The following is a 14,611-nucleotide window of genomic DNA, read 5'->3' on the forward strand; positions in this document are numbered from 1 at the left end:
ACTAGTGCACAATGAAAGATATAGTTTGCATTGTTGGGAGTATGAAAGGTGCAAGATTGAAGTTTACAAACATTAACAACAGGAGGCTTGGATTGATTTGATACAGAAGTGGCTATTGTTAAGTTTTTTGATATATTTTCCCTCATTTTGTAGTTTATATTGCTGCATGATGTTTCATTTAAAATAGAAAGTAAGCAAATAATACTCATAAATGTGTTATAATTATTAGTTTTTATGAGGTTAAACAATTTACAAATTTGAATTAGTAAAATTCGTTATACACAGATTTACAAAATGCACTTTTTCTGTAACTTAGAGGATTACTATATTCAGTTATTTCTTAGTTTAGAGAAAAAGTTAATATCTATAATATCATAAAAAGATAAACGACCATGTATATTTAAAGAGCTACAGTTTAATATTTTTCCAAGTATTATGCACCAATCAATTTTTGTAAATGAGCCAAAACCTGAAATTATTGGAGCCTCCACAAATTCAGTCATTCATAGTTAGCAACATTGCAAAACCACATAACTTCTATATTCATAAATACATGGTATAACTAATGGCCTCATTAACTTTTAACTGAAATAAATTGTTGTAATGATGAATTTTCTGAATTTGGGGTCCATTAAAGACTGAATTGCTTTTTTCATCTGAAAGAAATTATGACAATGGATTGGATGATAAATTTGAATAAACTAAAAATTTACTTTCAAATGGCTGATAATAATTTAGAGGATACCAAGAAGATATGAAGAGAAAATTTTTTAAAACAAAGCTAAATTACAACTGTGCAATATGAGGCTGGTAACATCCTTAAACTAAAACAATCTTTAGATGTGAAAAAACATGTCTGAAAAATGTAAAAAATTGCTTTGATATATACTTTCTTTAATATTTTAGTTTGCTTTTTTTAGGCTGAATCTTATTTTTCTTTTATGATCTGATATCTGAAAAGCCTCTGGTTTCAATCTGTGTGGAGTTTTTGTTTTCTATTCCTTTTGAATCCTATAAAATATAATAGTGGGATACAAAATCTGAAATTTCTCAAATGAAAATATCTAATGAATGAGTTATTTGAAAAATAATTAACTTTTCTTTTATACTCAAATATTTAGGCTTTATATGTATTTTTTATACCATAATAACATACTTTTATTTATTTTTAGCCTGGCTACATGGAATGAAGATACGAAAAAATAAAGTATTAAGCATGATTCAATGTGTCCAATTTTAAAGTTTATTTCTGTAGCATTCTAATAGTAAAGGAGAACAAAAAACTGATATATTAATTTGGATAAGAGTACATTAAATAACTATATAGAAAGTTTTTAGTATGTTGTTATATACAAACCAGTTTTGAGGTACTTGATATATTGCACATTTATACATATTTCTTTTATACATAAATCTGCAATGAAATATAAAATCATAATGTAGCCAGTATTCTTGTATATGACATTACAACGACTAAAAATGTTTGTCCTGCACCCCAAACAGCAGCATAATCTGGCATCATTTGGAATCTTGAAGCGCTATACACTCCAGCTATGGCAGCACCTAAAAGAGAAATTATAAATTATGTAAACATACTAAGCTTGTACATTTTGATTCAAATTCAGTATATTATACAGTAATTAAATACTGTTTATAGTTTAGTGAATTTACAATAGACTTTAAAGTAGTTTTAATGTTTGCAGTATCAAATTAACCTTACTCTGTAGATTGGCACTTCCAAACTTTAGAAATTTATTATCCATTATAAATATGTACAAAAATACCAAAACAATAAAATTTAAGTTAATTTATTTCATTCTATAATTTAAAAACTCAATTAGATTTTTGTAAAAATCCATATGAATAATAAAATGATCTATTCTTGTCTTTTACTCATAAATTTTTATTGATTAGTAAATGTAGTAATTGTTTATATTTAACTATTCATAGTTAAAAGAATAAAAGTGCCCCAAGAAACTATCACAGATGTGCCTATGCAGAATACATAATTGTAACATATGTATGTTACTAACTAGTGGATATCTGTGCAAGTTTCTAGAGCAAAGCCTAGTTCAAACAACTGAAATGCTAATTTTGTTTACATTTCAGATTCCTTTTTTTTTTTCTGAAAAAAATCAGTGGTTTTTATTTTTGAGATTCTGGGTGTTTGGTGTGTACATGACTATTAAGTTTATTTGGTTTGAGTGACTCATTTGACAACACAGTTCAGTAGTTCTTAATTCATCGTCTTTAGTACACACGAAAGCATTTTTTTTCTCAAGCTAACGAATTTGTTTGCTTTTACTTCTTTGCCTTGATTCTGTAGAGGCAGAAGCCTCATTGTGTCAGAAGTTAAAGCAGCTGAAATCACAAGTGCTCTTCTTGTCATTTTTTCCTTCATTGACTGTTTTTTCAATCATCCTCTGAAATCTCCATCACTATTGTTGTAATACATACGGGATGTTCACTGAAATTTAAGTTTTAATTTCTCTGACTATCTCAGATCAAATTGAACCATTTTTTTCAAACAAAACATAATGAACTAGGTTTCAAATTAGACATAATTATGTATCGTTAATTAGTATTTAATAAATGATTATGCAATATTGTTCATCAAATACTCACAAGAATTGATATACTACGATTAATACTTTTGCTTATCACATATATTTTTACTTAAGTGATGTACTTACTAGTTATGACGCCTCCAGTTATTGGTGCAATGATCCCAAAAAGTAAAATTGCAACAGCTGTAAAACGACCAAGTTTGTGCTTCCAAAGTGTTCCAAATGCTATTGCTGCATTAATTAAATGGACAAATAATGATGAAAAGAGAGCCCATGTGAATATTTTATACCACATCTCTGAAACAAATATAATTTCATTAAATATGCATAAATACATATAAAAAATTACAAAATAAAAAAAAAATATGACTTAAAGCATATATTTAGATATTAAGATTCATTACAAAGCTAGAAAATACACTTGCAAAAGTAAAATAATATTAGAAATCTTTGACAAAAACATTGTATGAAAAAACAAAATTTAAGATTGTGTACATTAACTCTCATACTAAACTTATGGCTTTCCTTGCAGCTGCAAGCAGAATTATAATTTTATCATGATATATATATATATATTTCCACATTTTCTCCAACTTTGGAAATTTCACGAATAATAAATAAATCCATTGCTTTCAGAAGTATTCATGATGATCGAGTTTCTAAGATTAGACTATTTTTTATATTTTTAGGTAAAAAATATACTGTAAAATTCCAAAATCTAAACCAGAACATTAACCGCTTGCCTGATTATCCCAAGTTATCTCGGGTTTATATATATTGCAGTTAATTATTATCCCGAGAAAACTCGGGCAAAGCAGAATTTGTTAGTACGATTTCTTTTATCACGGTTTTATTTGATCTGGAGGAAATGAAAGAAAATATTCAACTTTGATTGGCAATTTGCCAAATTTTGTTGGTTGCGCAATTCTTTTGGATTGATTGGTCACGTGTTTCCCTATTATATAGTATACGTTGGCTTGTGGATTAGTAATGTATTAGTAATGTAGTAAAGAAGGATGCGTGCGTTGAAAAAAAATAAAATAATGGCGATGATGCAAGATAGCGAAAGCGATGATTTTTCAGATAGTGATTTTGAAGAGGTGGGGAAAAAAAAAAAAAAAAAAAAAAAAAAAAAAAATCAAATCCAATGAAACAGTGTACTCTGTGCTCTGGTGAAAGAGATTCCAGCGGTAAGCCAGTAAGAAAAAGAGACCAGATACCAGTGTAGAATGTCAGGTATCACTCTGTGTTGTCCCTTGTTTCAAAAACTATCATACAAAGATTAATATTTCACTTTTTTCTCTTTGCCCGAGATAACGCAGGATAGTAAACTAATATTGAAAATAAATGCTTTTACACCTTCTAAAAATTAAAAATTCAACTTAAAAACCTTCATATTTTTATTTGTTTCATTTTGTTGTTTATTAATAATAATATGTGATGATTTTTTGCAATTTTTTTCAAAAAAATTTGTAAAGGAAGCGGTTAAACCTTGAATCGATATTTCTTGTCAGAAAATAACTATTTCTATTGAAGCACACAATGTTATTTAAATCTTTTACTTTGTTTCTTTAAATACCACATAGCTTGTTCCTTGCCAAAATATGTGTACTTGATTAGGGTGTGCAGTATCATAAAAGAAGAGCCAATTTATGTGAAATTTGCAGAACAGATACAGCATGAAAATAATTAGCAAAGTACACATGCAAATAATGGGCACTTGTAATATCATTTAGAAATAATAAGAGATGAACAGAGGATGGATTTTTCACATACAAATCATGTTTTGTTATTTGACTAGAAGTGGAGAGTATGCCTTGAGTAAGAAGATGGAATATACAACAGCATTTGCTGTATTTGACTGCAAAAGAATAATGACATTCTGTGACTGTGGATCATCATATTATCAAACTGCTGGTCGTGTTGGTCGAAATTCGACCATTGTCATCCAAATATGGAACTGACGTGTAGAAAGGATGAATGAAGCAAGCCTCACAACTTCAGTGTACTAGTATTTAAGAGGAGAGACATGGCTTGCAACCTGTAAAGATCATATAGCCACACAGTATGATGTGAGTCTGGCAAGAACCATCAGCAAGTATAGTGACACATTGTTTTGAAGATGATGAGATAGATTATAGAGCAGTCACTACTTTGTCTATTTCTAATAGTATAGCATATACAGTCAAAAGTCGTTAATCCGGACCCGTCGGGACTTCGGCGATTCCGGATTATCGATTTTTCCGGATTATAGATCATCAGTTTAAATCTGGTAAGATGGCATGCAGAAAATATAAAATTAAAAATATGAAATCGTAATTTATGAAATAAAGAACAATTATGATCTAAAAGGTATCAAAATTTACAAAAAAAAAAAAAAAAAAACTTAATATTTATTTGTTTACTTTATTAAGCATTTCTTTCAATGTAAGTTGTTTAAGTTGCTTCGTTTTTTATGTGATAATACTTTCTCTTTAATTCTATAAACAGACATAATTTCTTGTTCAGTTACAAAGTTATCATTCCGGATTATAGGTGTCCGAATTAATGACTTTTGACGATACATCTGCAGCTATAATGGTATATTATATATTATAACATACATGGACATAATAAATGTAATGATTTTGCCTTCTCAAAAGAATTCCACTTCAGCATGCAACATCATAATGCATATGTATGCATATGGTGCCATTATGTGAAATATGCTCATTGGTATCTTGTCTTACGAGCCATCAAATAAGTCCATTAGTTAAGTCATATTTAGTATATTTGGTGCACTTCTAAAAAACCAAAACATGGCAAACCATGTAGACCTTTGCATAGGAGATATGTTCAATATAACTTACAATTAAATTATAGTCTATACTTATCATTTGAACTTAGCTTACAATTATGCATTTATTTAATAAATAAACATGCCTTTAATTTAAAAAAATATGCAACTAATAAAACAGTTCTAAAAACAAATAAAACATTCATGTTAAGTTCTAAATACAAATAAAACAAATTAAATTAATCATAATATTTAATTATAAGTTAATATTGCAGGTCTTATCTGCACAAAATGTCTTTTTATACAAGAGAAATTTTACAAACTCAGAAGTTCATCTCACAATAAATTTCCATCAGAATTTGATTTGGAATCAACTATTAATTTTAGCTGTAAATCAATACAATGTTTAAGAGATTTCTTTTCTTCTGGACAAATTTTAAAGAAATTCTATAAAAACAAATTCCACATGGCAATAAAATCATTTAACTGTTGATACCTTTATCTAAAGATATCAGTGCGGTGTTCAATACGATATTAAAAAAACTTAATTTATTTTCCTATAGACTCATCAGCAGGTTCTTTATCACACTGCATTCTGCATATATTATTGCAATTTATAATTTGCATTGCTCTGTGATGACTTCAATATTAGCTGTATGTTGAAGTTCTCACTATCTCTATTTCTGCTATATAACAGACAGTTTTTTGAGTAATTTTTCAAATAACAATAACACATTTTTAGCATCTGGGTCCATTTAAGTCAATATTTACTATTTGATTAATTTTATTTATAATATTCATCCGGAAGAGAATATAATACCAAATTATTCATAATACTATAAAACTGAAACCATTGAACCATCTTTCAAGTATTACTGCCTTGTGGGAGGTTATTAGGTCATTCTTTTCAATTTCATTAGACATAGTACCATATTTGACGGCATATAAGACGCACTTTTTTTCCTAAATTTGGTCTCAAAAAATTACCTGGGTCTTATACGTGAAGGACACAGGTTAACTTTCAATACTGAATGCTATTTTTAGCCCAGATAAAGGTCTGGACACGCATAACTTTTTCTACATCTGCCATAATTATTTTGCGCATGCGTGAAATATCTGTCGCCAAAAAGCGTCAAAGCGCGAAGCTGATGTCGAAGTTCAAACAGGTTCAACGGTCACATTACGTGTATGGAGGAGCCTTTCCTTCTTTACATAGACTTTGATTCAGCTGACACACGTGTCGGTATTGGTGCTACTCTGTATAAAAGAGTCGGTATTGATGTTTTAAAACTATTTGTTTTAAAAAAATACCCTGGAAAATATGACTACAGGAAACAAGAGATTAAGCTATACAATTCAGTATAAACTAGGAGTGTTAAACTACGCCAAAGTGCATGGAAACAGAGCAGCAGCACAAGGCATTTTGGTCCACCACTTACCGAAAAAAATGATACGTACTTGGCGACTGCAGGAAGATCAACTGAAGACTGCTAAAGAACAAAAATATAACGTTCGATGTCCAGCTCCATCTTGGCCTGAACTTGAAAATAACATTTTAAGTTATTGTGGTACCGTGCTATCACGCGGACTATTGAAACTTTTTTTCCCTTGTGTGTGGTCTTCTAAATAAGGGTGTGTCTTATATGCTGTCAAATACGGTAATTAATGTCCAAATATACTATTTTAGTGTTGTAATTCTATCAATTCTGGCTTCCCAACAAGTGTTACTCTATTTTTTAAGCTATAAATTTTTTAATGATCAGTTAGAAATTCCATCTCTTTATTATGATAATATTGAAAACAATAATTGCAAAACTCGAAACAAAAATTGATTTTACAGATTATTTTTCAGAATTATTACATTAAAACAAAATAAAATATGCTTAAACTATGTCTAAACATTAATAAGTTTTGCTTAATAAAATTTCCCTTCTTACTGTTATTTCTTGCAGGGTTGCTGTATTTTTAGGATTGATGTCGATATATACAGAATGAAAGGTCTCTAGTGCAACATGGGCTTGCAATAATTTCTAATACTTCTCAATTTTTGAGGCTGCTTTTGTACTGAAGTTTTGAGGATTTCAAGTTTTGTTCGATCTTAATCTATTCCCTCTTCCCGAGCTTCAAGATTATTTCTAGTGAGCAGCAAATCATAAAAAAGAATTGATTCAGTTCAGAGAGTAAACAGCACTCTTATTATTCCAAAGAAGAGCAGTTTTGCCTACCTCTCCCTGCTGAATGCATGTTAAGTATCAAACACACACAAACTTTTTTTTTTTTTATGATAACACAAGATGCTAAAATGACATGTGACTTTCCATGATATAAAGTATAATATAAATTTTTAACTGAGATTTTAAAAAGTATATTCACTAATCTATTGTATATTTTAATCAGTTTCTACATTTTAAATAATATTAACAGATCTGCATATAAAAGACTATAAGCAAATAAAATAAAACTAAAATAATGAAGTTTTGTAAATATGGGTGTTCCTATTAATGAGCATCACTAAGTCGCAAAATAAATTCTGGTGCAAAATCAAACTAGATGGCAGAAGCTGTAACAATATGCAAAGCCTTATTAAAGAATGACTACTTTATTAAATCCAGAATAAATATAAAATAAAATAAAGCCAAATGCATGATAGATTTTACCAGATTAATTTCAGATTATACAGGAGACATAAAACTGCTGACTTTATTTAATACTGTTAAAAAACATTTGGTCTGTTCATATAATCATCATCACATGAATACGATGATGCAGGAATCTAAATGGGGTAGTCACTGTTGTGCTAACGTTTATCTTATTTCTTTGCACATGACATTCCATATCAGAATCATAAAGCAGTATTGTGGTTAACTTGTTATATCAGATTTAAAACTGAATTGAAAACTTTCAACTTATACTTAAGAAAAGATTATTATTAAAAAAATAAGATTAAGAAAGAAAAAGATTATTATTAAAGTAAAAAGAAGAAGATTAGATTAAAGAAAAGATTATTATTAAAGTTATTAAAGAAATGGGGGAGGGGAAGTATAGAAAAATTACTAAAATATTCTCTGACAAATTCTCTAAAAATTAATTTTAAAAATCATAACTTAAAACACTAAACACAAACCTTAGCTACAGAATCCACGATTTAACTTCAGTCATTTTATTTTGGAATAATTCTAGTTTAATAAATTAAATAAAGCTTGTGTATAATGTATACTCTTAAAATATAATTATGATAATTCATTAACATTTTATGTATAATATAATATCAGCTGCTTTATTTTCACGACTTTTTCATTTATCGCTTTCTTACAGAAAACAGGCATGCCTTTTATAAGGACACCTTTATAAAGGTGCAAGCACTTTAATACCACACACTCATGTGAATGTTTCTATTTTAGAGTACAACATTTGACTTGCATAAAGGTGTTGGCATCATCACTATACTTAAAAATTCCATTAGCACTTTTCAGTTTTCCAATTAAACTCCACTGGGTGTCAAACATTATTTTGCATACCACTGGTCATACACAAGAGAAAAATTGGTATGCAAAGAAACAAAGCATTTTTAACTATTAAACTCAAAAATTAAATACCTCCAACATCCCGTTTAAGTATTTTCTTGCGATCTGAGCTTTGTTCAAGGTTAATAGCTCACTCATAGCAAAAATATCAGTTTTTATTTTCAGAAATATTCTTTGAGCCATAGGCATAACAAAATTTGTCATAAATGATGTTTTTAAAAGGAGTAATAGAAATGGATGTTGTATTTAATAGAAAATAAAAAATAAGTTCATATAAAATGATAATAGCATATCATGAATCTTTTAGAGTTGATCAATTTATTAGCATGTCTCAATTTTATGTAGCCACCATATCCGGACTCATATTACCCTATTTGAAATTAGAATCATTTTTTTTTTTAATGTTGATTTGCTGTCTCTAACAGCAGGTATTTTGTCTTCTTGTTGTTATTCCTTACTTTATAAGGTATTTCTCCTTCATGGTGTAATGCCTAGCACACTCGGCGCGTATTTGAGAGGTCCATGGTCCGATTCCTGGCGAAGGCATTGCTAATTTTTCATCTCCCCTGCTTCAAAAATCCTAATGTCTACAACTTTTCTACGTGATTTGAGAAAATTGTAGTTTGTTTTTGAAGAACTCATAATATATTGTGTAATTTGTGAAAGAATAATAAACAAACCTAGATTTTTCAAAATGGAAAAATGGCTAGGATTGACTAAGCAGAAAAGTTGATCCACTAACACTAAGTTGTTGATTCACATGTGATGTATCCAGGACAATCCACTAACACTAAGAATATTGAAAAGAAAAGAAAAACTATTTATAGAAAACATAATGAAAGTTATTTATCATTTGGGTTTACATAGAGTGGAGATAAAATGGACCCTCAACCTCATTGTGTTTGTGGTGAACAACATATTGAGGTATGAAAGTATAGCTTCTTAAAAGACATCTTTAATCTAAGCATGCCAATTTAAAGGATAAATCTGAAGAATAATTTAAGAGGAAATTATCGTAAATCAAAAATAGTAAACAAAGTCAAAATAAACGTAATCAAATCAAAATGTAAAATGAGTAAATCAAAATAGTAAACAAATAATGAAAGGTTTTGTTACTTCAAGTAAAAAAGCTTTGGAAGTTAGTTACCTAGTAAGCTAAGAATTGCTAAGGCTAGGCAGGCTCACACTACTGGAGAAAACCTTATACAGTACAAAGTCTGTAATCCGAACTCGTTGGGACTTCGGCAATTCCGGATTATAGATCATCAATTTAAATCTGGTAAGATGGCATGCAGAAATTATACAATTAAAAATATGAAATAAAGAGCAATTATGATCTAAAGGGTATCAAATTTTACAAAAAAAAAAAAAAAAAAAAAATAAAAAAAAAAAAAAAAAAAAAGCTTAATATTTATTTGTTTACTTTATTAAACATTTCTTTCAATGTGTGCATGTGTAAAGCATTCTTTACATGCATGCGTAAAGTTTGTGGCTTTGAGGTCCAGATTATAGATCATTCCGGATTACGGACTTTGTACTGTGTAACCAGCATCTAAAGATAGCGTTTTAACATTATTCAATGAAAAGAGGCTAATGAACTTAATAGTATTCCGTTATCAAATGATACAGTAAGTCGACGAATTCATGAAATGACAGATTCCATAAAAGAGACACTTATTCAAAACATAAAACACAGCGAGTATTTCGCATTGCAATTCTATGAAGTTCACATATGCTTCGAAGAAAGGAAACGAATTGCCAATGAGTATTTATTTTGTGAATCTATTTATGGTATAGCAACTTCAAATGAAATTTTGAATCTGAGAATGATATTACTTGAAATATGTGCACTGCCTTATGCAGTTACGGAGCTTGTGTTTAACAAGAAAACATTCCAGTGTTATTTTCTCAAATAAAGAAAGTCGCACCTGAAACTAAATTTACTCACTGCTTCATTCATCGTGAAGCATTAGTAGCCAAAACAATCCCCGAAAATTGTTAATTTTATTAAAAATCAAGCTTTAAAATTCAAGAATATTTATGATTTTATGTTAAGAGGTGGGCAGTGAACATGAAATGTTTTTGTTATATTCCGAAGTAAGGTGGTTATAAAGAGACAAAGTTTTAAATAGTCTTTTTTAACTTTGATTAGAAATTCATATTTTCCTCTGCGATTCAAAATTTGAACTACAAAAGAGTTTGTTTAGTGAATTATGGTTGGTGTATTTATCATATTTAGCTGATATTTTTGGAGAGTGAATTAAATTTAGGATTACAAGGACAAAGTTTAATTTGTTTATCATTAGAGATAAAATAAATGCAATGATAAAAAATCAGGGTTGTGGAGTCGGTAGGGAAAATGACCGACCTCCCTCATATATTTAAAGGATATGCATATACATAACATAGGATATGCATATATTTAAAGAAATAGATTAGTAAAATATATAAGGATTCAGAGAATTAAATAGGCAGGACACATGTGCAGAATGGATGAAAATCGAGTAACTAAAAAGATCGGGTAGAGTAGACTTTAAGGTACCCTTTGTATTATGGTGAAGTTGTTTGATTTATCACCAAGTTGTTGTTTCATTTATGGCAGCCTGAGTAGTTTAATATTATGGAAAACCTAATGTGACGTAATCGGGTGCATGATTTTGGGAAAGTTTGAATCATGGGATATTTTGTAAGCGTTTTTGTGGTGTGTATTGGTTTGATTCTTTAGATGGTAGAATGGCCGAATGTAGTAAGATTAATTTGAAGTTTCTATACGTTTTGGAGTGAAACGGGAAAAGAGCTTTAACTGACTGGTGTGTAAATGAAAGTTTACTTAGTAGCCATTATAAGTGTCCTGTATGTAGGAAGGATATGCGTCTAATCGAACGTAGAAACCATTTAGATGGGTTTGTAGGAAGAAAGGTTGAGATAGTTGTTATGTGAAGCACTCGATCAGAAAGATTACCTTGTTTGAGAAAGGTCATTTGAGTATGATTGATATTTTGATTTTTACGTGGCTCTGGGTGTACGAAGCGAACTCGAAAATCATGGTAAGTGAATATTTGCTTTTGGTAGTGCTTAAATGTATAACATATTTTTCCTTTTTTATGCTATTGTTTGGTTTCAGATTATGTATTTTTTGTTTGCCTATATTGTAGAATTTGGTGCTCCTTTGACTTTTTAAGTGAAAATATATCGATGTGTACATGGACAAAGTAAATGGAGGGCACAATGCAAGTTTGTGCAATTCGGGGATTTTTTTTTAAGTGAAACTAGGTCGATGTGTACATGGATAAAGTTAAAAGAGTGTGCAATTCGGGGATTTTTTTTAAAGCGAAAATAGGTCGATGTGTACATGGATGAAGTCAAAAGAGTGCACAATGCCATTTTTGTGCAATTCGGGGATTTTTTTCAAGTGAAAATAAGTCGATGTGTACATAAATACCGAGTTTGTGCAATTGTTTGTCTTGTTATTTTGGCTTTGTAGCGGCGGGCACGAAAATCGCTGCTTCGCAAGCCAAAATAACGAGTCAAGGAATTGCACAAAATCAGTATCCATGTACTGCCAAAAATCACCAAGGGGTACTCTAAACTATAGTTTTACCAAAAGATCTTCTTGGCCAGCCCATTTGGCACCTGAAAAAGAGGGAAACCTACACTTAGGTGGCTCAACTATTTGGAAACAGACTATAAGAATTTTAAAAATAACCAATTGGATGTCCATGGCCAGGGATAGAAGAACTTGGAATTCGATTCTGAGGAAGGCAAGGGCCCATCCTGGGCTGTCTGGTTATTGAAGAAGGTCGATGTGTACACGGATACCGAGCATATGCAATTCTTAAAATCGCGCCAAGCAGTGGGCGATTCTGAACTTTCCCCCCAAAAAACATCAGAGAACTGCACAAACTTGGCACTGCACACTCCATGGACTTTGTCCATGTACACCTCGATATATTTTCACTTAAAAAGTCAAAGGAGCACCCAATTCTAGGTAAAAGTATATTTGCGGAACATCCAAATACTCAGTTTACCATAAATGAAACAACAACTTCGCGATAAATGAAACAACAACTTTGCGATAATACAAGGGATACCCTTTAGTCTACTCTAACCCGATAATATTATTACTGAAATGACTTACGAATATCAGAATATAATTTAAATAAAGTAAGTCCAACATTGTAATGAATAATAGCTGAAATATATTTTCTCATTTACCAGAAAAAGTCTCCAAGGGTGCGTCTGAATCTTCATTTTCCAACATACTCATTGCAAATACTGGTCAATGGCTAAAATAACCTTATATAATAAATTTCGTGATTTACGTATATATTTAGTCCACTATACAGATATCCATTTCGATTCCGCTTTATTTATTTTGTAATTACATCTTGAAAGTTTAATAAATACTGCGGCTCTAATCGTCATACATACACACGAAGTAAACAGATATCTTGTTTCGCATCCGCTAACTCTTTCTGCCCGAAGGCAAAAAATCAAGCTTAGATGTCTTAAAAAATAAACTGAAATCATTTTAAGTAATTATCACATTTATAAGTGTTAGGTTTATATTAGATTTTAACATATACTTGAGCAATTGATTATTCCTATCAATTTAATAACATATTTAAATAAATTATAAATATATCTTTTCTTACTTAGGCATAAGTAATTATCATTTCTGTAACTTTATCTTCATTAAGAGACTGTTAGGCTTCTATAATTTAATAACTTGCCCTAATAAGACACAAAGAGTATATTTTATAACTCATAATGATAGTGCTCCATTTAAAAAATGTTATTAGAAATGTTGGTACTTTTTTCTGTTATATAGGCACTGCAAAAAACAGTGTTAAAATATGTGATAACTGCTGATGATAGCAATAATGTGATCAGCTAAGCCATCTTGATTTTATAAGTGAGCCAGATATTCATGTGTTATTAGGTACAACTCTGATATACGCCCCATTCCGTGGAGGGACAGCGTTCGAGATAGACGTCTTATCGCTTCGCTCTCCGTTTCCTTGCCTTGCTGCCCCATCCCCCCGCTACTGTATCGAGTTCGTCGACTTCGCCTCACGGGCTCTGGGTTGTTTTTTTCTTTGGCTTTCGCCTCGCAGAAGCGTCGCCTTAACTCCTCTGCTGAATCCTTCGCTGGATAAAAACAGGTCGTATTTTATTCTTTCTTCTGATTCTCTTTATTCACTGTGCTGATAAGGGTACCTTCGGGTACGGCCTCTTGTTAGGCCTTTTTTCCAACCTATTTACCTCACATGATTAATAAATATTACACAACAAACATAAATGTAACTAATAATAACACAAACATGGAAAATTCACCTCCAAACTCAGAAAATCCTCACATGAGACATCTCGATGAACCCAACGTTCTCCAAATATTAAATCACAAAATTACTTTATCCAGTGACGTCGAAACTACCACATCCTTGGTGGAAGATATCCAAGATATCTGTAACGACCCAAATGTGATTATGTCCGCTAGTGATCAAAAAGAACTAAACTTTCTCCTTCTAAAAGCCATTAATCAACTGCGTATGCAGGAAAGCGAGATGGCCAATGCAAAAATAAACGAATTGCATACCTCTAACGACAAGCTCTCTAAACAGTTTGAAGAGATTAAAAACTTCTGCGACATACTTCAATCCACTAGTGGTTTCAAAGAACAAAGAAAAAGAAAATTGCGCCATAGACAAACGGATTCTGACTCCGATGAGGAGCCTTCCCTC

The 14,611-nt window shown here is 30.6% G+C and overlaps 2 protein-coding genes across 2 annotated transcripts in view; one reads left to right on the top strand and one right to left on the bottom strand.

Annotated features, from left to right (window-relative positions):
• Positions 1 to 1,333, top strand: part of ND-B22 (NADH dehydrogenase (ubiquinone) B22 subunit) — a 59,861-nt gene extending 58,528 nt beyond the window's left edge. The window contains exon 5 of the mRNA XM_085822302.1: positions 1,173 to 1,333. The gene's annotated coding sequence lies outside the window, so the exon portion shown is untranslated. The remainder of the gene's footprint in view (positions 1 to 1,172) is intronic.
• LOC118204250 (transmembrane protein 170A) lies at positions 1,221 to 13,332 on the bottom strand. The gene is made up of 3 exons (XM_035376585.2): positions 13,083 to 13,332; positions 2,694 to 2,864; positions 1,221 to 1,563 (listed from the first exon to the last, which is right to left on the bottom strand). Exons 1-3 carry the CDS (start codon positions 13,132 to 13,134, stop codon positions 1,433 to 1,435), a joined length of 354 nt encoding a protein of 117 aa, XP_035232476.1. The 5' UTR covers positions 13,135 to 13,332; the 3' UTR covers positions 1,221 to 1,432.
• Positions 13,333 to 14,611: the final 1,279 nt, after the last annotated feature.

Source organism: Stegodyphus dumicola, chromosome 8, assembly GCF_044657685.1.
Source record: "Stegodyphus dumicola isolate Sdum_Otavi_A_Nest chromosome 8, ASM4465768v1".
Lineage (NCBI taxonomy): Eukaryota > Metazoa > Arthropoda > Arachnida > Araneae > Eresidae > Stegodyphus > Stegodyphus dumicola.

Bases quoted from the DNA above. Each gene is read 5' to 3' on its own strand.
- LOC118204250 (XM_035376585.2), bottom strand. From the start codon at position 13,134: ATGAGTATGTTGGAAAATGAAGATTCAGACGCACCCTTGGAGACTTTT. The intron at 2,865-13,082 runs GTAAATGAGAAA...TATTTGTTTCAG, and splicing joins ACCCTTGGAGACTTTTTCTG to AGATGTGGTATAAAATATTC. The intron at 1,564-2,693 runs GTAAGTACATCA...TTTCTCTTTTAG, and splicing joins AACTGGAGGCGTCATAACTA to GTGCTGCCATAGCTGGAGTG.